The sequence below is a fragment of the Talpa europaea genome (genome assembly GCF_964194135.1).
Source record: "Talpa europaea genome assembly, chromosome: 3".
Classification (NCBI taxonomy): Eukaryota; Metazoa; Chordata; class Mammalia; order Eulipotyphla; family Talpidae; genus Talpa; species Talpa europaea.
The window spans coordinates 30,867,917-30,889,674 of record NC_140069.1 but is presented as its reverse complement, the minus strand read 5'-3'; the positions used below and the strand labels follow the sequence as shown (position 1 = coordinate 30,889,674).

At 41.5% G+C, this 21,758-nt stretch overlaps 1 protein-coding gene across 1 annotated transcript in view; it reads left to right on the top strand.

Moving 5' to 3' along the window:
* Positions 1 to 21,758, top strand: part of PTDSS1 (phosphatidylserine synthase 1) — a gene marked incomplete at its 3' end in the record, with an annotated part of 53,007 nt that overhangs the window by 11,505 nt on the left and 19,744 nt on the right. Inside the window, exons 2-7 of the mRNA XM_084229292.1 lie at positions 465 to 556; positions 9,681 to 9,725; positions 11,679 to 11,803; positions 16,405 to 16,563; positions 18,661 to 18,812; positions 21,206 to 21,347. Of these exons, the coding sequence (XP_084085418.1) occupies positions 465 to 556; positions 9,681 to 9,725; positions 11,679 to 11,803; positions 16,405 to 16,563; positions 18,661 to 18,812; positions 21,206 to 21,347 (715 nt within the window). The remainder of the gene's footprint in view (positions 1 to 464; positions 557 to 9,680; positions 9,726 to 11,678; positions 11,804 to 16,404; positions 16,564 to 18,660; positions 18,813 to 21,205; positions 21,348 to 21,758) is intronic.

Below are 21,758 nucleotides of genomic sequence, written 5' to 3'. Positions count from 1 at the left end.
TTAAGGTATAATTATATAATCTCCTGCATTATGCCCTTCTTCCTTATACTCTTATGCTGCTTTTCTGAACCCGAACATTTCTTTACCACAGTCTATATAATCATAATGAAGATGATCTTCAGTTACTCTTAAAACTAGAAATCATTCCTCTTAAATACACCTTAACTTTTGAAACCCTGGGTACTTTTGAAAAAAAGAATAATGATTCTCAAATCCTGTCTAAGTAGAATATGAGTTGGTACATCAGATTGCCAGTTGCTTTTTTTGTAAGAACTGTACTTAATTATGAGATAGATGGTATTTTAGTAAATGATACTGAATATCCCATAGTCTATATAATGACTTGGCTCAGCAAAATAAATAAATAGCAATCCTCCAGTTTTTAGAACATGAAACTCTTATTCCTTCTAGGTTGACTGTTTAGATCTGAAAATGAATGCTCAATGTTATTTTTCTGTTTTCAGGGATGACTCTGTCCCAGAAGACAACATCTGGAGGGGCATCCTCTCTGTCATTTTCTTCTTTCTTATCATCAGTGTATTAGCTTTTCCAAATGGTAAGTGATGATATACTTTATCACATTTCTCCTGTGCTGTATACCCTTTTGGTATTTTTGAGATGTGTGTTATCTAGAAGATAAAACTAGAAGGTAGGTTAAAAGAATAATCTATGTTATACAATACAAAAATAATCAGTGTTATAGCACAGACTGTGGAGGCAGACCACCCATGCTGCCAGTTCCTAGCTCTGTGGCCCTGGGAAGACCCTTTGTTACAGGGCAGGGAGGGGGGATCTCCCCACTTTTCCTGGGGACAAGCCTGTTACACCTTATGTATCTGAAAGCGTCTTTTTATGATTGCTGCAGTTTCTCTAATAAATAGAAAATTGAGAGCAGGTTAGAGTACTTTCATAATGTTAACTAAACTAATGCATGTTAAGTTCTCTGAACAGTGACTGACAAATTGTAAGCCCTCAATGAATGTCAGCTGTTCTTCTCGTAGCTATTTTTGTATTACCAGCTGAGTCATAAAATACTGAATTACTGCTCAGTAACGCCTTTTTGCTAAAGATAGGGTCGATTCTGTAGGGAGTATTACTTATGTAATTTGTTGTCCTGAGTGATTTTTTTTATTGTAGTAAACTTTGCTTATTATGAATTTGGGGTATGAATTTTCATGAGGTTAAAAGGTAATTATGAATTTTACCCCCACCTCCATCATGATGATAGAGGGAGGCAAAACCTCTATTTTAAAAGCGAGGTTGATATTCTGCTTACTTAAGATTCATATGTTTGCTCTGAATTGTCTCTTATAGGATGCTTTCTTTTTTCTTCCTCTTCAGTACCTTCTCTCTGGAATATTCTTTACTTCTCTCTGTAACCATTTCTAAATGCTTAATTTTTGTATGCTCTGTTTTACACTTAGGTTGTTTTGGAGATGTCTTTAGTCTTTCTTGTGAGTTATGCTCCACGGGCCCTACTCAGGTTTTAAATATGCTTTAAGATGTATTTCTTCCTTACCTCTCATCTATTCACTATAGTAAGAGAGCTCACTAATGAATGTTAAGGATCACTACCTGGAAATGTACCAGGGTAATAGGATTCTAATACCAATTCCAGTGTGGGAGAGAGGAGTGGTTCGAGGTTTTTCCCCCACAAGCAGTTCTCAACCAATTAATGATTCAAATCTGTACTGGCACTATCTACCCAGAGGTAGCATCAGATTCTACAGGCTAAGGGCTCAAGCCCACAAAACCGCTCTCCACTTCAGATGACAATCACAAGTCCAGGTTGTCACCTTCACTTCTGACTGGCTGGCTATAAATCAGAGGTTCCCATGACCCCCTCCTTGCATTTGATGAATTTGATAGAATAGCTCCTAGAACTCAGGGGGCCAGTTAACTAACTAGATTACCAGTGTATTATAAAGTATGGTAATCATAGCCAGATGAGGAGAAGGGCTCAGGGGCTTCCATGTGCTCCCCAGGCACCACTTTCCCAGTGCCTCTACATAGCCACCAACGTGGAAATACTGTAATCCCTGTCCTTTTTGCTTTTCCTAGATTTGTACATGACTGATTAAATCATTGGTCATTGGAATTGAACTGAATCTTTTGCCCACTCCACCATGAGCAGGACTGAAAGTTCCAACCCTCTGATCTCAAGATTGACTCCACTGCTGCCAACCCTGTCCTTCCTTCCTTTCCCAAGTCATCATTAACATTACAAAAAAAACACCTTTAGGCTCTCCTTTCTTAGGAAATTCTGAGTTGTAGGAGTCTCTTGCCAGAGATGGGAGCAGACTGAATATATTATTCTTATTATAAATCACAATATCTCATGTGGCAACGCCTTCACATTTCCCAAGATAGTGGCAGTGACTTTTTCTGTCTGTATTTTTGCTTACCTTGCAGGATATGATTTTTGCTGGTAGCATAATAATACTACCAGTAAAACCATGACTGTACCCTTCAGGGAATGAATTGCCCTAGATAACTAACTTATTTAGAAGCTGAATTTAATTCTCCAACCAATTCTAGTTTTTGGATTAATTTTTTTTTTTTTTGGTGAAAGCCTTTCAAGATAAGAAAACCTGCTGTCCTGTACAGTACAGGCTGCTATAGCAGAATCTCATAGAGTGGGCGACTTAAAGAACAGAAGATTCATCCTGAGGCAAAATTCCTCTCCATCTGGAAACTTGTGAAGCCAAACATTACGTGCTTATAAAATATAGCCATCTCTTCAATGAAACTTTAGCAGAAGTTGGGTTTGGGGATTCCTTAATTCCCCCATAGTCTTGAAGCTTGGGGGAATTAAATCTGCATGTAACATTTTGTGTGATTTCTGCTGGTTTTTCCTGTCTCCTAGTAAAGCCCTCCAATCTTCTCTGTCTTCTTAACTTGCTCGGTCTCGTGGTAGGACTGTCCTTTTGTTTTCAGTCGGGGAAGATAAAGATTAAGTTTGTTGTATGCTTTTCTTATATTGGCTGTGTGGATTTTGTGATACGTGCAAAGAGGGGAGGCCCCTGTGCTCACCTAGTTTAGCCTGCTGGGTTGACAGCCGAGAAGGCTGAAACCTGTGGTCATCAGTTCCCATGAGAGACACCCAGCTGCCTGATGTCACCCTAGTGTTAGGGCCCTGGTGTTTTCCTTTGCTCAGCATTGCATTGGTCACATCTCCTGTTAGGTCCATGGTGAGGTGTTTGATCTCTGGCTTCCTGTGTGTTCCATCTTTCTCTGCTTCTCTTTCTTTCCCTCTGTCTCTGGCTTTTCTCTTCCTGAGAGCATGTACCCAGTGTGCTTTGGATCCTGCAGATGGGTGATAGTTTTGTGCCCATGCTCCTTCATGGCCCAAATGCTATCTGTGACCAGCAAGATCGAGCAGACGATCTGAACTGTCCCACTTCCTCCTTTTTCTATTTGCATCCTGCCTTACCTTTCCTCCACCCGCTGTATGTGCACACACACACTCATCTGTAGGCAGACATGCCCAAGGCAAGGTTTCTGATAGATACAGAATAGCAGAACAGCAGCTTAATATCCTATGTGAGAAGGATAAGACATTACTGTCAGGGGAGCAAGTACTTTCAGGGATTCTCTTAACAAAATGTGTACATAGCAAAAACACAGTATGTCTGCCTTGTTTTAGTCTTTTAAAGATCCAGTTAGTCACCCTTTGCATAAGATTAATAAAACCGTATGTTTTCCACATTAAAGATTGTTATTTTTGAATGTTTCAAAATTAGGGGTAGCTTTGGGAGGTGCCAGTGGAGAGGATGGGGGAGCTGTCAGGGCCACAGGGGAAAGGTGCTGAGCCATGAGGCCATCCCCTTCAGAGCCAGGATTCTGACTTCTGAACTTTCCAGGAGCTTCTTCAGTGCTGGTGGCTGCTGCCCTGAGAGGCATATACATGTCTCTTCTTGCTCCAGTCTTGTCATCTGATTTCCATTCTCCCCACCCTTGGCACATAGTGTCAAATTAAATAATGAAAATGAATGGGAGGGAGAAACAGAGCCCAAAATTTCTCTTCTCCTTGAAAGGCAGTTTTGGAGAAGTGCCGGCAGTGGATGGCATTCCCAGAACTGTTCTGTTTGGGAAACACAGATGCATTTACCCTTGACCTAGTAAAGGATCCTGCATGTTTGAGTAAAGGTCTGGATTTTGTTGTGTTCCTTTATTTCTTAAGTGTGATTTCACATATGCTGGCTGTGCCTATGTGGGTAGAATTGGTCAGCTCCCACAGGAATGGGTCCTGGGATTTGTTTTGTACATAGTCTAAATAACAAAGAAGGCCCTTGACTTTCTCCAGCAGTCAGGATGCTTTCAGCTGTAAGGATTAGAGGTCCCATTTCAGGACAGTTTAAAGAACAAGGATAATGTGTCCTCTCTGACATGACAGGAAGTTCTGAGGTGGGGTGATTCAGGCTTGGCTAATTCAGCAGCTCAGTGACGTGTGAAGACCAAGTTCTTGACATCTTTCTACTCTACTATGCTCAGCATATTGACCCTGCCCTGTGCGTCACTCCCTAGTGAGCTGGAGAAAGCTGCTATTATGGCGGACAATATCCAGGTGAAGAAGAGGTGTATCTTTTTAAGAGTAAAGAGTGAAGAATTTTTTCCTAGGAACCCTCTACCTTCACTTCTCTATGTCTGTGATTGGACTACCTATCTCTTCTCCAACCTGTGCTGAGAACAGAAAATGAATAGTGCCCAGGGGAGTAGGCACAGGTCTTCAGTAAGCAGATCTTCCGTTGATATTTATTGACTGAAAAAAGAGGAAGGGAATGGCTCCCATTGACTTAGAGCTGACCCCTGAGTTGCCCAATGAAGGAGTGAGCACTTAAACAGGATTTCATTTGACAATCAACAGGGTGGGTGCTGGGGTGGATTGTGGAGTTCTTCAGCCCTGTAACAGACATGGAAGGAGAGACCCTGATGTGAGCCTGGGAAGGAGAGGGTCTGATATCTCTCCTGCCTTCTTTTCCTCTTCCATGTCTCCTCATTCTCTTGGTTCCCTTAAAAATTTTTTAAATGCTGAAGGATGTAAACCAATGGTACCTCAGTTAAAAAAAATAAATTAGTTAAAATAATAGTTTTTAAAAGTTGGGCTGTAAAGTTAGAAACAATTTTTTTAAATGGCACCCCTATCATTATAGCAAGTGATACTGTGTCACTGGAGTGTTCATATAACCATCCCTGTTATCACTGGAGTAGATTTAGAAACCTATTTGAATCTTCAGTTGGCTATGAGGTTTCTTCCAGCAGCTGACCTCCTATGTACTCTTCCAGCTTTGGAGGGATCTCTGGAACTGTTTCTCCCATTCTGCCCCACCCTACCCAAACAGCTCAAACCTTATCTATACCCCCAGTGCCTCACCCCTAGTGGCCTCGCAGGAGACAAGTGTTGGATTAAGTCATGAATCTGCCAGGAAAAAAGTTCACAGAATTAGCCATCTCTCTTCCTTTCCTGTCTTCAAGAGAAACACCAATTAGTGCTCCGTTAGGGCATTTTGTGGAGAGCAGAATACTAGCATTTCTTTCATTTCCTGAGTTTATCCTTTTGTTCGTCCTCATTTGACTTCTCAGAGCTGAGATAGTGCTAATCACATCTCCTTGAGGTTTGAAGGTGAGCCAGAAGGTTTACTGTTTCCTAAATTTAAAAAAAAAAAAAATTCTTTCTGAAGTCTGAAATGAAATGTGCTTAGAGGTAATTTTATTCACTTTTTCTAGGTTTTTCTAGAGGAATATAAATTTTGAAATAATAGCAATCAAATGCCTTATAATTTTGTCAGTAGAACTAAAAAAAATAATAGTCAAGTGGAGAAACAGACTTCCTGGGACCAAGGAAAGAAATGTGTAGCCATTGCAGGACAACTTCTGATTTTGTTAAAAGAATTATACCTCCCTTAAACTTAGTTATTCACAAGTATTGCTGGCAAATCAAGGTGTGATCTCATTTTCTAACTTCTGAGGTCCTTCTTTTCAGTGCCAGCTCTGCTTATGACAAAGATTTGCTTTCTCTTTCTTTTGAGTCAATCTCTTCCGAAACCCATTGGATTTCTTAAGCCTTTCTCAGATCAAAATGCATTTCAGTTTGCAAAGCTGAAAGGACATTTTTAAGAACTCTATTTTTTTTCCAGAAACATTGTGATGTTTTATTTTGATGTTAACATTACAGAGAAAAGAAATACAGAGAAAAGAAGAAAAGTCAATAGGGATAGGTCAAGATAGGGCTTTAGAAAAACCAAACTGCATTTCCATAAAATGAAAATTCTTTCCAGGTTCTGTAGCTACACAGTAGCAGTCACAGTCCGATAAAGAAAAATATCTTTGGGTTAAAGCATTTAAATGTTAGGTGAGGAGCTGCAAGGCTTTGTCAACCCCAAATTCTTCAACTACCCATCCTCTTATTTACTCTGCTCAGGGTCAGATAAGAAAGGGCTGAGCTCTGTTGCCAGAGGCTACTCTTAATCATAGGTCCACACTTTGGAGGTCTTTCTGCTGGTCAGTGTGAGGGATTTTTCATGTTTCCTGCCTTTTCCCTCATCCTTGCCGTTTTCCCTGACCTTGTTTGTCCAGTCCACGTTGCAGCAACTATAAACAGCACTCACTCCTAGCTTGCTTCTCCCCTTGCCCTTCCTCTCCTGACCAGGAGACAGTCTTAGCTCAAGTCCTCAAGCCTCCCTCCCCTCCCTGCCTCCTGAGTGGGCTCTTGCTGACAGTGGGTGAAACGTTGTGCTCCCTGCATTTTACCTGGTCACAGTGTGGACTCTGACAGACTGGAGGTGGAATCCTGTGAGCTGTTGACCGGGTGAGTTCCACATGCCACCATGTCAAGTGGGACTGCTGGTAGCCTCGTCCCCGCTCAGGAGAACTGAGAGCAGTGTGGGTCTCATCCCCCACCCCCCGTCCCCAGTAAGTGCTCAGGAAAGTGCTGCTGGTTATTGTAAATTACAGTTATGATTGCTCTTTGGAATTACATTATTTATACGGTTTTAAGTATCGGTTTGGCATGAAGTTCTGTTATAAGCCAAATAAAAGGTGATAAAATTTTATCAAATTTCAGGGCCTCCCCGGTGGCGCAGCGGTTGAGCGCTGGGTTGCGAAGCTGCTCGCGGCCTCTGCGGCGCCGGTTCGATCCCCGGCTGCTCCCAGGCCACCAGAGGAGGGTCCCACATGGCGCGCAGACCTCTCCTGCCACCCGCTGCTCCCCTCAGCAGTGTACTTCGGTCCTTCTGCCTGCTCTGCTCCCCGCTCTGGCTCTGGTGAATTCTCTCACCCTCCCGCGCTTCTGGCTGTACCCAGTGCATGTATAAACAAAACAAACAAACAAACAAATAAATAAATAAAGCATGCCTCTATTAAAAAAAAAAAATTTATCAAATTTCAAACTCCTTTATAAGAAGACTGGGGTCCCATGTTGTGTCTGAAAGATTAATTCAGTGGTTTGGATGAAGTAATACTTGTAACCAGGCCATAGTATACAGCTGTCATTCTTGATGACGAGGCAAGAACCATGAACCAAAATTCGGTGAAGATCTTTTGGAAGTGAAGATTACTTAAAAGACAATGATTTTAGCCATCAGTTTTCCAGTGACTTGGAGAAAGTTAACCATGTTATGTTACCTGAAAGGGGATTCTGTTTTCTATGTTTCCCTGTGCTTTTCTGAGGGAGAAGCAGTTGATAGAAAAAAATATGTAGATGATTCCTCACCTTCTGAGCCTTTGCTCTGATAATTCAGAAATTAAACAGATTTAGATAAACTTTTTGATATACCCCCACGCTGTCTGGCTGCCCACTACTTAACCATCTAAAACTCAGAGACCAAATTAATTTGTATAAAGCAAGAGTTCCTGGTGAACCTAACTCACTTTCTACCACCTAAACTTAGGAACTGAATAGATTTCACTTGTGGTGGTGGTGGGCGGGGGGGTGTGTGTGTGGGGAGGAGGGTATGTGTGAGGACTGCTCTCCTAAATATGAACTTGATTCTCCAAAAGAAAGCAATTAAAATATGTTTCAGTGTAGTCTTTTTAGGAAGACAAGGGCTATTTTAGAATGAGTTCCAGAACGAAAATTATAATATAATGTTTGCTTCAGGCAGGATTCCAGATTGCAAGCAATAGAAGCTGACTCTGCTAATTAAAAACCTGTTCAAGGATATTGTCTGACTTGCAGAAGCAAGGAAGGCTAGGAAGCGAGGTCCCAGGCTAAGCTGGTAGCAGGAGCTGCCAGGTCACCCAGGATCGGTCTAATGAAGAGACCCAGTCAGCATTTGCTGTAGTCTGTCCCTTTGTCACTTCTGCTGCAAAGTCTTAATAGAGCTGCCACTGCTGCCAGCACCAGTGCCACCTCCCCAGACTATCCCTGCTGACCGGGACTAGAGAGAGGGAAGGAGAGTGGGAGGAAGAAGAGCTTTGTGTGCTTTCTTTACTGTCAGTAGCCTGAGGTCAAGTCTGAAGGAACAAGCCCTTGAAGGTAGGGCAACAAGTTCTGGCATCTCAGATTCCAAAGGTGTGGGCAGCCCCAACCAGGTCAGATGCCCACTAGAGCAGTGTTCAGTATTTGCCACTTATGACCTTTCAGTTGGTGGTAAATCCATTGAGTAGATTAAAGTCCAGCTTGCTTGCTTGTTTGCTTCTTTCTTCTACTTTTTTTTTTTTTTTAAATGAAATAAAACAGAAGAGAAAGGATTGGCTCAGCACTTGCAGTTAGAGGTTGTTCATCCTGTGAAACTTCAGTTTCCATTGAGTGGAATCAACATCTCTGTATCTAAACTCGGTTGCCATTGAAAGGTATTTTTTGTCAGCCACAGGTCCCGATCAAAACACTGCACTGGCCTATTCCAGTGCCCCAGGGTTGTTGTCAGGTCTCACTCCCCTCCTACTTATTTCCAGAACACGGTATCTCTCTCTCTCTCTCATTTTTAGACTTGGTCTCTCTGTCTATCCTGCTCTCTTACACACACATACTCTCCTCTCTTTAACACCTCTCTCTCTCCCCTCGCCTCTCCCCCACTTCAAGATGTCACTTGTTAAGGTGCAGTATATATCAGATACACTTAAGGATAGCCTGGTAACCTATTTACTGTTAGAACATTGTTCCCATGGGAAATTCTGGTCTGAGTTCTAAAGATAAAACTTATTAAAAAAAAAAAGAAAAAAGGGCCTCCCTGGTGGCGCAGCGGTTGAGCGCTGGGTTGTGAAGTCTCTGCAGCGCCAGTTCAATCCCCAGCTGCTCCCCGGCCACTGGAGGAGGGTCCCACATGGCGCGCAGACCTCTCCTGCCGCCCGCTGCTCCCCTCAGCAGTGTACTTCGGTCCTTCTGCCTGCTCTGCTCCCCGCTCTGGCTCTGGTGAATTCTCTTACCCTCCCGCGCTTCTGACTGTGCCCAGCGCTTGTATAAATAAATAAATAAACAAACAAACAAAAAGAAAGAAAGAAAGAAAGAAAGAAAGAAAAACCCTCTGTTGGGTGCCTGGTACAGTTGTGAGGACATTGTTATAATGTGGATAAAATATTTCAACCTAGACTTTGACCTCAAAGTATTAATGTGGAATAAAAGCCTCCCCCCTCCCCAGTGAACTGTTTGTTATTGTTCCTCTCTACGGAGATCAGCAGCGGGCACTTCAGTTTTAGTCTCTGAACCAGTCCTCGCTAACCGTCTAATGTTCTCTCTGCAGGTCCATTTACCCGACCTCATCCAGCCTTATGGCGAATGGTTTTTGGTGAGTGACCCATTCGTACATTTAAAAATGTATTTTTAAAAATCCGTTTCTGCATATCATTCTATCAGTTTTGCTTAGCACTCTATGGTAAAACTTGAATAAAGCTTTTTACTTTTGGTGTCCCTAATGTAAGTTTTTTATTAAAATTCCTTGATACATACTCATACACACAAAGTACTGGTGATAACTTAAATCGCAAACATGTGAACTGTTCCACCTCCACTTGCTGGGTTCTACGCTGCTGTCTCTAAATGTTACAGGATTTGAAGGGAATGTGGCTTGTTTTTTATTATGCATCTTTATGTTGCTATTTGCTGATGCAAGTCAAGTGTGTCCCTGAACGTGTTTTGTCTTGGCCTCTGGGAGGGACTGAAAACCCAGCCAACTCCTCGGTGTTATGAACAGGAGAGGACGTCTCCAGACAAAGAGCCCGATTTGGATGAAGGTTTAGTGATAAGGATCTTAAATAGATAGTACATGTCTTATTTTTACTTGATTTCTAGTCCAAATGGCTAAATCACCTGAATAGATTTAAAATAGATCTTCAAAACTTCACATATTGGCCTTATCATGCCTAAATAAAACATCAAATAAATTATTTTAGGTTCAGAAAATGTAATCTTATGCAACCAGCTCCCTAAAAATAGATATTTCACTCAAGGTTGTCTTTTTTTTCTTTTACCCTTGAGAGCTCATAGGCAAATCTCTTTGAATTCATTGGGTACTTGTCTGCATTTGTGCTGCAGGTGTGTTGCTGCCACTGTGCTGTCCTTGAGGCTGCAGAAACCCTGCTCCATACATGTTCCCTTTCTGTTCTAAAATAATGATTTTGAAAGGAAGAGGCATTTGGTGTGAAATTCATAAAAATAGACCAATAAGTGCAAGTCAGAATTGGTTATCATACCAACAGACCAAAAGTGTGTGCTCCCTAGGTAGGCTCTGGGACGCAGGATTGGATGGCTGTGCTGCTCTCCAGCCTCCCCTTGGCCCCCTGAGGCCTAGGAGAGGGGTCCTACTGGAAGATCTGGAGCTGTGTATGGTATGGAGGGTTTTCTCCAGCCACAGACATTCTTTCCTTAGAGCAGTTCATTGGAGATGAGTCCTGAGCCAGGTCTGGATGGGATGCAGTAATCCAAAGTCATTTGTATCAGTGTCTAGATGTCCTATAGAAACATCTTATTTCTAGCAGGTTCCACAGAAAGAAAGGTGACAGTCAATGGTGGTTGATTTTTCAAATCGTTCTAAAGTATATTTACAGACTTGCTTTCTTAAAGTAGACCATTGACATTTTTTTTAATGCAACGGGGGGTTAGTGGAATATCAGTTATGCTATGTGGCAGTAATTTAATACCTGCAAGGGCTTACTTAACATGGAGTGTAAGACATGGCTAAGCGGCCTTGAGCTACCTCACACCTCGCACCTGTCACTCATTCCTAGGATGTCCTCCTAGCAATCAGAGTCAACTTCATGAAATGTTACCTAGGTCATCTTCTTCCCCAGCCCCCACCCCATTTGAAATCCATCAGGTGCTCCTTATTCCACTTAAGATAAAATCTGAGATCTGGCATGACCCCCAAGCCCTGGCTGTTTCTTTAGTGACACCCTGCTCTATTTCTCTTTTTGTGGCACCCTCCCCCCACCATGTCACATGCCAGGTTCTAGATGGTTCTTTTTCCAGGGACCCACCTGCATGTTGTAGCCACTTCTCCATTCCCACCTACACACCCTTTGTCTGAAGCACTTTCAAGTCTCAGCTTAAGCATCATTTTCTTGGAGTGTTTCTGACCCCTCTTAGTTTGAGGTAGGGCTGTGCATCAGACAATGCTGGATTATAATCATTGTCTCAGTGCACTGAATTATAATACCATTCTGCTTGGCAAATAGTGATTTGAGTCTGTATCTGTGCCTGGCTTGGATCTCTGCTAAATTGAGTGTGTTTTTATTTCTTATAGGACTCAGTGTGCTCTACTTCCTGTTCCTGGTATTTCTCCTCTTCCTGAACTTCGAGCAGGTCAAATCCCTAATGTATTGGCTAGACCCAAATCTTCGATATGCCACCAGGGAAGCTGATGTCATGGTAGGTACTGGCGGTGGTCTCTTAGATAAATCAGTAGACTCTTGGGTATAGGAAGTAGTTGCTTTACATTCTAAACTTATCCTTCCTCTGTATTTCCCATATAAGTATCTTTGGGCAGGTTGGTGGGGTGGGGTGCCTGCTTTCCATGAGTGTGGTAGCAGTCGAGGGAAATTCTCTCATAGAGCCAGCAGGGATGTGGGAAGAGAGTGACATTATCATCAGACAGCCTTGGGAGGGAATTCTCCCTCTGTCTCCTGTTGGCTGTATGAATGTGGGCAACATACTTGTTAGCTTGTTTCCTGTTGCATGAAGTAAGATGGTATTTGTTTTGGGAGCTGATTGTGAGCTAAAGGAAGGAGTGTTGTCTCCGAGGCTGGCCTGGTGGCTTGTGTACACTGGGTCTTCAGTCACAGTGGCTGCTCCACTCCCTCATTCCAGCCCTGACAACATGATCCTCCCCACTTGCTTGCCATGAATTGCCAATAATTGCAGCCATTACATTCATTATTTTTATTAAACTACAAATTTTATTCTTGGTGAAAACTATTCCATATTTTGTGTTTTATGAAGAAACTGTTTTATACTTCAGGTTTGTTCTTTTACCCCCAAATGCAAAACATGTGGTACTTGTTGAAGAAAAACCTAATGATGCTGTAAAAAAAAGATAGGCCTTTGGGCCACAGGCAGGTTTGCTTTGAAGAAACAAGAACAAGAAACAACATGAAGGGACTTAAAGAAAGTCCGAGAAGTAAGCATTCTACCCTAGTTGAGATGGGTAGAACGTAGAAACCTTCTTGGCATGGTTTCCAGACTTCATCTTTTATAAAGGACATACAAAAGGCAACAGTATGTAAAAGTCTCAGGCAGAAAAGTCTGCTTCAGGGTTTCTTGCTGTAATGATGCAGATGGTACAGGATGACCTGCAGCCCCTAGTGATGAGGCGTTATAGTTTGGGCAGTTACAGATTATGGATTGTCTGCTCTGCCAGGCTCCATGCTGGGCATTTTATATGTGCCAGCCTGTTAAGCCTCACACCTGCTTGCTAGGCATCACTGTCCTCACTTTACCAAGGAGGAAATAGACAGTTAAAATGGATATGTGGTTCACTCAAAGCCCAAACTGGGAGGCTCCCTCTGGTTTTAAAACCTATTCTTGTCCTTTGGACTGTGCTCCAATCATATATTTTGGAAAATAATAAGTGCTTTGATGCTCACAGGAGCTTTATGAAATAGAAACTGGTAGAAAGCTATCCTAGCTAATATTCCCCCCACAATATTCATGGATTTTTTGAGCAAATTGGTCATATTATGAAACAAACTATCTTGTCAGGTAGATTCCCTTTAATCTAGTTCTCTCGCAGGACATTGAATCTCATCATGCTAGTTTTGACAACTAACTTCCTTCAGAATTTGACATCATGGGGCCATGCGCAGGTCATATTTATGACCTCCAAGCAGTTGAAACTGGCCCTGAGCCAATACGGTTTGATTCTTTCCTGTCAAGTGGGAGGCTGTCTTTAAATGCTAGAGTCTAGCTGGTGTGAGGGGACAGCCTGGCATCTCCAGCTCTGATCCCTCATCACTTTATTCTTCCTCATTCACGGTCCTCATTCACGGCTCTGAGAACCTGATCACTGACAGCTCTAGAAAAATACCGTCCCTGTTACACAATTTGTGGTAATAGGAACACCTTTGCACAGACAGCAGGTCTGTAATTCACTGGTTCCCAGGGCCATGTGCTCTCACCCTGCCTGTGGCTCTGCCATCAGCTCCTAATCTTGACAGCCTCTAGTCCCTTCTTGGCGTTGCACAGTGAAATTCAGATTCCTCTCCTTTAGAGTTAATGTAAATTGGGATCAGGGTCACTGACATCCTATTAGAGGCAGTTTTTATGTAATTGTCTGAAATGTTTGCTATTCTTCTAAAAATTCATTCTTTTTGATACTAATGTATTCTAAGCTTCAGACAAGCTTTCAGAGCCCATCTCATTTGTTATTTGGGTTGTGGGAAGTAGCAGGCTTTGGTTTAGTAACTATTCACTGAGCTTTCCTCGGTCTAGGCACCCTGCAGCGGTGGTGGGGCAAGGAAGGGAGGGGGCACTCTGCCTGTCCTCCTGAGAGCTTAGATTCACAAGAGGGCAAATAAATGTATTTGTTGGCTCTTTTTCTTATACTCTAAAACAACAACAGTTTTTTAAAAATGTTATCAACTCATGTTCAATCTTCTTTCATTTACCTCTTACATCTTACATTATTTGAAATGGGTCTAAGACATTGTAACAGATATATGGACTTTTTCTAAAAAGTATATAACCATAATGCTATATCTTCAGTGGCTTAATAGTTGACAGTATGCTGCGTTGACATTTACAGTCACCTCCTAAAGGCTCTTACAGTTCATTTGTTCAGAGCAGGATCCAGAGAGGCCCACAGTCTGCATCTGATGCAGCTCTTAATCTTTTAACTTGTAGTCCTGCTCTACCTTTTTTCACCTTGAACTTTGCCAAAGGCTGCATTGTTTATTTTATAGTTTCTCATGTCAGGATTTTGCAGTCTGCATTAGCAGGGTGTCATTTAATCTTCTCTCTGTGCCCCTATATTTCCTGTCAGCTGGGAAAGAGATGTAGAGACTGGGTTGGAGTCCAGATTCCAGTTGGGCTCTATGGCAGGACTACTTCACAGGTGGTGCTGTACATGCTTATACATATAGCATATATTGCAAACTCATGGTGGTGGTGAGATGAAGAAAAACCTGGGGAGGGGAAATGAATGTGACTTGGTGTCGGGTTAAGTGTTAGGCAAGCAAGGAAGAGGGTGGAGCCACCAGGATCTGCCCTCAGCCCAGCTGGAAGGCAGGAAGAATTTGTCCTGACTTAAGCCCTTGCACACCTCTCCCCTTGACTGCTTGTCCAGGCCCTGGCTCTCGGATGTCTTCATTTAACTCCCCTTCCTCCTGCTTCCCAGGCCTGTAACTGCATGTGACTCCCGATTGTGAAACTGGCATTCTGTGTCCCTTCTAGTACCAGAAGCTGGGGTCTTACAAATGTGAAAAAGGACAGACCTTTTTATTAGTAATTATAATGCCAATAGACACATTTGGTGTTTATGATTCTCAAAGTGCATTTCCCTGTGTTGAAGCACAAAAATACTCTAATAGAGAGTAGAAAGGCCTCCACAGTCATCTTCAACCAATGATTACTTTAAAGGCAGCCTTCTGAAAATAGAACTCAGCCTTTTCTTATCTGACCTAAGCAGTGTGTTCCAGAGCAAATAAGAGGATAAACGGCTGAGAAATTTGGGGTCAATGGGGCTTGGCAGCGATCTTCACCTAACATTTAACTGCTCTCGCCCAAAGCTATTTTTCTCTATGATCTGTGACTGCCTGTGATCGGTACATGTTCCAGAACCTGGAAAGAGAATTTTCATCATAGTTAGAGCAGTAAGATTTGGGTTTTTTAAAGCCTAGCTTGACCTACCCCTGTTGAATGTTCCCTCTTTTTTTCTAGACTTTCACATTACACATCATAATACCACATCACAGTAATTCAGGAGAAAATACAGTTTTTAAAAATGCCCTGTCAGCTTTGCAAAGTGAAATGCATTTGACCTTAGGAAGGCTTAAGAAATCTGACCCGGTGGGTGTCAGAGAGATAGAGGAGTACCAGCCTGCTCTGTCACTCCCTCAGAGAGTGTCAGTCCTAGAAATTTGAAATGGTACACTTTATTAAAATTCTTTCCGCAAGATGATAACAGGTGGCTCTTTTCCAGATCATCCTTCTTCCTATCAGATTAATCTGGGGAAGAAAAATGAAATGTGAAGGAAGTGCTGTGTTGTCATATGATATAACTGCTGTCATAACAGAGACATACAAGGATGTCTGTTTAAACTTACATAAAAATGTCTTATGAAATAACAAAAAGATTAGAAATGGAACCAGTCTTTGTAATGTAAAATTACAAGCTTTGTGATTTTTTAAATTTTTAATACTGTTTAATAATTGTTACATTTTTAGGGTGGGGGATTATTCTGTTTTCTTCTAATTTCTGAAGTTGGCTACTTCAGCCTTTTTTTTTAATATAGGCATTTAAGGCTTTATGATATTCTCTTAAGTTCTGTTTAACTCCATCCTGTCAGTGTTGATATACGGTATTTTCATTATTATTTTCTACAGAATATATTTTAAACTTTTATTATCCATGATATTTGAATGTTTTTAAATTTCCAAGGTTATTGACTCTATGATTTTTTTTTTATTAGGTTTCTGTTTGTTCTATTGTTTTGTTTCTAGATTTAACACCATTGCCATGGTCAGATCATATGGGCTATGTGATCCCACTTGTTAGACATTATGTCTTGATAAAATTCTTATGCTTCCATTTTAACCTAGTTTTTACAATATCAAGCAAAGCAATTCTGACTTGTAAACTCTAATAATTGCCTGTTATTCCTCCAGAATCTTAAGTCATTAAAACTTTTAATAAACAGGTTGCATCAGTTCTTTTCATGAGTGCTCTTTCCATGGCCAGTCTATTGCTGTCGTAATCCTGGCAGCAATTTTGGTTCCTAAAGTATCAATAATTATTTCCCATTTTATTTTAACAGGATTATGCAGTGAACTGCCATGTTATCACCTGGGAGAGGATTATCAGCCATTTTGATATATTTGCATTTGGACATTTCTGGGGCTGGGCCATGAAGGCCTTGTTGATCCGTAGTTATGGTCTCTGCTGGACAATCAGTATTACCTGGGAGCTAACTGAGGTAAGAAGGGGAGTGCATGCCATTTTCTAGACTCTATGGTGTGGACAGCTTTCATGTAGGAAAAAGACAGTCTGTCAGTTAACAGCCAGGTAACCATCCTCCCGCTCCTGCGATGCAACACTGTTTAAACTGTCCCCTAGAAAGTGGTACACCATTGTAGTGTGAGCCTCTCCTCCCAGCTCCTCCATCAGTTGTGCTGTCTATTTTTGCACCTGGACAAAGTGTGCCTCATATTTTAGATACTTAATATGTTGCTTTTATGCCTCTTGAGGGTAGTGTCCATGTCTGCATATTTCCAGACCCCAGCACTCTGCCTCACACATGCAGATACCCCCTGGATCCCTCAGGAATGAGTGAGTGTGACCCCTCCAGATCCTGTAACTGATCCAAGTCTCTCCTTGGTCCATCTCACCCCCAGAATCTGGAAAGCTCCTCAGGTTCAAGTATGACTGCACTTTCCTCTCCCCTGCATAGTTTTGTTTCAGGAAATATGTGTCATTGCTCCTGCTGAAGTTTCTCTTCCCTTTGTAAGGGCAAGAGTTAATGCTCCACCTCATGGCATTGAAACCTAGAATGTCCTTTAGGGGTAGTACCAGGCCCTCCTGGGTAAGAATGCAGCCACCAGCCATCACATTCTCGGCAACAGGCTCATTGAGAAGGGATATTCCTCATATTTGTATTGTTGTGTAGGCTACAAAATACTTTCATGAATAGTTTTATTTTGTAGTAAATACTATTTTGTAGTAACTATTAATTAGTTCAGAGGTTTGTAATTATGGGCTTGCGTCTTCTAGGCATTGTCTTTGCAATTTCAGTTCTCCTTTAAGTGCATCCTCACCCAGTGGAGCATGTTATGGGCACAGCCTCCAACCCTTGGTTTTGTGCACAACATCCACACACCTTTGGTTTTGCACACAACTTCCCTAAGAGATCATTGCTCCACCCTTGCTCTTCTTGTTCCCCCTTGCCCTCATCTCCATCTCTCGAAATCAGTCATTCCTTTTCTCATTGTCCCTGCTCATTCCAATATTTCTTCCTTCCAGAGCCTTCTTCAATGCCCATCTGTCGGATGAGTCTCTCTTTTGTCCCTGCCGTGTTCCATTTATGTCACTGTTGTAACACACTTACCTCCACCTACCTTCTCTTTTCTTTTCTTTTTTCTTTTCTTTTCTTTTTGTTTCATTTCTTTTCTTTTCTTCTTTTGTTTTTAAAGATTTATTTTTATTTATATAAGAACTAGGGTACAGGCCAGAGGCATGGGAGGGTTAGAGAAATCACCAGAGACAGATTGGGGAACAGAACAGGCAGACAGATAGAAGACACTGCTGAGGGGAGCAGCGGGAGAGACAGGAGAGGTCTGCCACGCCATGTAGGTATCTCCCTGGCCGGCTGGGAATTGAACTCACACTACAGAGGCTGTGGACAGCTTCACAACGCTGTGCTCAACCCGCTGCGCCACCAGGGAGGCCCCACCAACCTTATTTTCTGGTTCTGAACAAATATCTGATTCCTGCCATGAGATTAAGAACCTTGACTTCAGTTGGTCGCACCATCATGCACATCATAGTCCCTTAATACGTAAAAGATCATCTTTATTGTGAATCAATTAATGCGAGCTTTTTCTATGAAGCTATCAGTTTCCTCCATGTCATCAAGATCCAGCCTTTCTACTTTTATAGTATACTCATTGTTTTATTTAAATATCCATGGAATGTTTCTGAAATACACATTTTGAATGTCCGAACTGCTAATTTGAGGATTATGGCAATGCTTTATTGTCAGATTTGAAAACTTTCTTCCTTTCCCCCTTCTGTGTCCTTGTCATGCCATTAGGTAATTCATTGGTAGTATTTTTCAAGAGTGGCCATCATGTCTATAAAGTTCTATATCAAAAAAGAAGAGGTGTTTCACTTTGTAGTATTTGTATACCATCCATAATATAAAACCCAAGAACAGGATTATAGACCCTGATTTTTTAGACACATGGAAAAACTGAAATGTCAGCAACTTTTCCTAAAACAATGTGTATTATTAAAAAGAAATTGAGCTTTCAGTCTGTTACCCATTTTTTTTACAACTTTCTTTTGTGTTTCTCAGCTTTTCTTCATGCATCTTCTGCCCAATTTTGCCGAATGCTGGTGGGATCAAGTCATCCTGGACATCCTCTTGTGCAATGGCGGTGGCATCTGGTTGGGCATGGTTGTTTGCCGGTTCTTAGAGATGAGGACTTACCACTGGGCAAGCTTCAAGTGAGTTGTCTTCTTTCTGGATATTCGTCACAGTTTCTCAAAATCTTATTTCTCTGCTTTCATCAGTACGATTTTAGTACAGCCTTTGATGATACGGAATGAATTACATATTAGTAACTGAAACTCATAAATAATTGAGCCTGATTTCAACCATTCATTCATAAAATGCCAAACCAGTCACAGTTTTTTTCTTTCTTACTTTGAATTTTTAGAGCATCCTGGCACCCTCATCATGCTAAAATATTTCTCAAATCCATACCACTTCTTTTTACCCTAATGTCTCAGCCTGCATCCAGACTGCATCACACAATTAATTAGTCCCCTGTCCCCAGGTAAGCTCCTCCCAGTTTGAGTGACTTGAGTGGTCTTACTGAAAACATCACATTCATCATGGCATTCCATTTAGGACCAAGAGTGCATCCCAGGCTTGGCAGGTGAGGTCCCTTTCCAGAGGACCCCATGGTCCTGAGCTCACACATGTACTTCTGTGTGCCTGGTTTGACCCCTGTTCTTGGGGGCCAGGCTGACCAATCCTTTTCTGACTCAGCTCACTTGTCTTCTCAAGTATTTAGTTGTCTCTGATTTTTTAGTTTACCATGCTTGAGCCTCCAAGGAGGGCAGTGCATACCTGTTCTGTCCAGCTTCACTGAACCAGCTCCATTTGACTGTGAAATGGATCAGGCCATTGATCAGGAGGAGAGGATCGATGGTAGCAACATGAAACATTTTTCTCCCATTAAATATTCTTCTAAAAACGTATTTCTACAGGACTTCTTCATATCTTAATATATGAAGAAACCATAAAGTACTTGACCACCTCCCTTTTATGGTCATTTAGTTGTGCCAGAGTTTTCAGTTTTATGCGAGCTAGAGAACACTCTCAACCGTATATATTGGTGTGCTTTCTGACTTTGTATTGTAATAAATACTTGAAGAAACTATATCAATTTATATTCTCACCTGTACCCTAGTGTCTGTGTTCATTTCATTGTTTTTTATTTTAAACCTTTGTCAGTTTTGTCACACAATATTATGATACTGAATTTCTACTGGATTTTTCCTTTTATTAGTGCTTTTTATAGATTAAGGATGCTAACACTTTGTCATAAATGTGACTTTATTTTCCATTTTGTCATCTCTAATTTTGTTTGTGGTAGGTTTTCCATTTAAACTTCAAACATTTTTGTGTCGGTAAATGTTAACTTGCATTAGTAACTTATTTAATCTCTCTTAAACTTATTTCGGTATATGGTATGAGGGGAAGATTTCACAATGGTTTTGCAGTTGATTGACTGATTTTCCCCATTGCTTTTATTAAATAATCCTTTCTTTAATCACTGAGTTGAAAGGACACTTTTTAATATATATGTGTATATATGTATTTTTAAATATATTTAAGGCAGTATAATATAACCAAAATTGTAGCTGCGTTGGGATTGCTCCAAGCAAGGTTTATAAGCAGTATCACATCTGGGCCTTACATCAATCCTAAGGGTAGACACTGATCTCTTCATTTCAGGGATGATGATCCTGAGACTTGGTTTAGTAATTTGCCTGAGGACAGCTAGCTAACAAGCAGCTGAGTCTGCTTTCTGGCTCCTCAAACATTGCTATATGCTTCCCATTTTCATACATTTGTGCTTCAAATTTGATATGAAAATCACTCTTGCAGTTTACCAAAATGTAAGCCCAACTAATAAACAAAAAAAACCCCATTCATTGTTGGGTTGGTGTGGAATAAAGGATCAAATCTGGTTCCAAGGCCTGAGGGCCTGTTTGTCCTTGTGCTTTCAACACTCTACTGTTTTTGAAACATGAAAGCCATTGATATAAAACTGTTGAATTAAAAAATCTTTATCAGTTAGGAAATGCTCTTTGCCTTCAAGTTAGCCCTCCCAGACTGGCATGAGGGGCCTCAAATCTGCACCCAGCTCTGATGCTTACCTGGAGAGCCCATGCCTGAGCCTCACTGTCCTCATCTGTAAAATGTGGGGCTCAACAATATGATTGCGTTACTATTGCACCCCGACTTGGGAGGGGAAAAGGATAGAACCATGTCCTGCTTATAATTCAGTCTTCCCTGCCAGGTGCCAGTGGTTGTATTTAATGCCTCTCAGCTTCTTTTGTCACCAGTTTCCAAATCCCAGGCCTCTCCTGGCTCTCCACTCACCTGCCCTGCGGAATGGTGGGTCATTCCCAAAACCTCTGGAAGTCGAGTGCGCCACTGCTGCGGTGAATAGAGACCATGTTGGAGATAGTTCAAATAGAAAAGAATCTTTCTGTTTTGATTATTTGTTATAACGTCATAACTCAGTTTTTTCTTGTTTTGAGGTTGTTTTCCCTTTCTCTTCCTTCTGTCTTTGGATTTTCACTGGTGCCATTTCCTCTTACAGGGACATCCACACCACCACCGGGAAAATCAAGCGAGCTGTGCTCCAGTTCACTCCTGCTAGCTGGACCTATGTTCGATGGTTTGATCCCAAATCTTCATTTCAGAGAGTGGCTGGAGTATACCTTTTCATGATCATCTGGCAGGTATTTTTTTCAGATGCCCAAAACTGGGGGCAGGGGAAAAAAAAGATAAAAACCATCCAGGAATTCAAGGTTACTATTAGTTGACATTATTACCAGCTTGATACTTTAGATGATCTAATATTCTGCAGTTGACATGTAGACTAATCGGGACAAAGTATATTTGTTGTACCTAAAGTTTTGCTTCTTTATAAAGGCCTTAGAAAATATAGATCTTAGAATTATAAATTAAAAACATTAAAATTCCCTGTGAAAAGCTGTTGGTCAGCATCTATCATCCAGTGAGTCAGGCATTAGGTTGCTTTCCAGAATGATCAAAGAAACAAATGAGGTGTTTTTTTCTTATGTTCCCAAATCAGTGTTTGGTTCTTAGAGTTGTGCTGCAGCTAATCCCCCTGCGGGCAATGTGTAGGA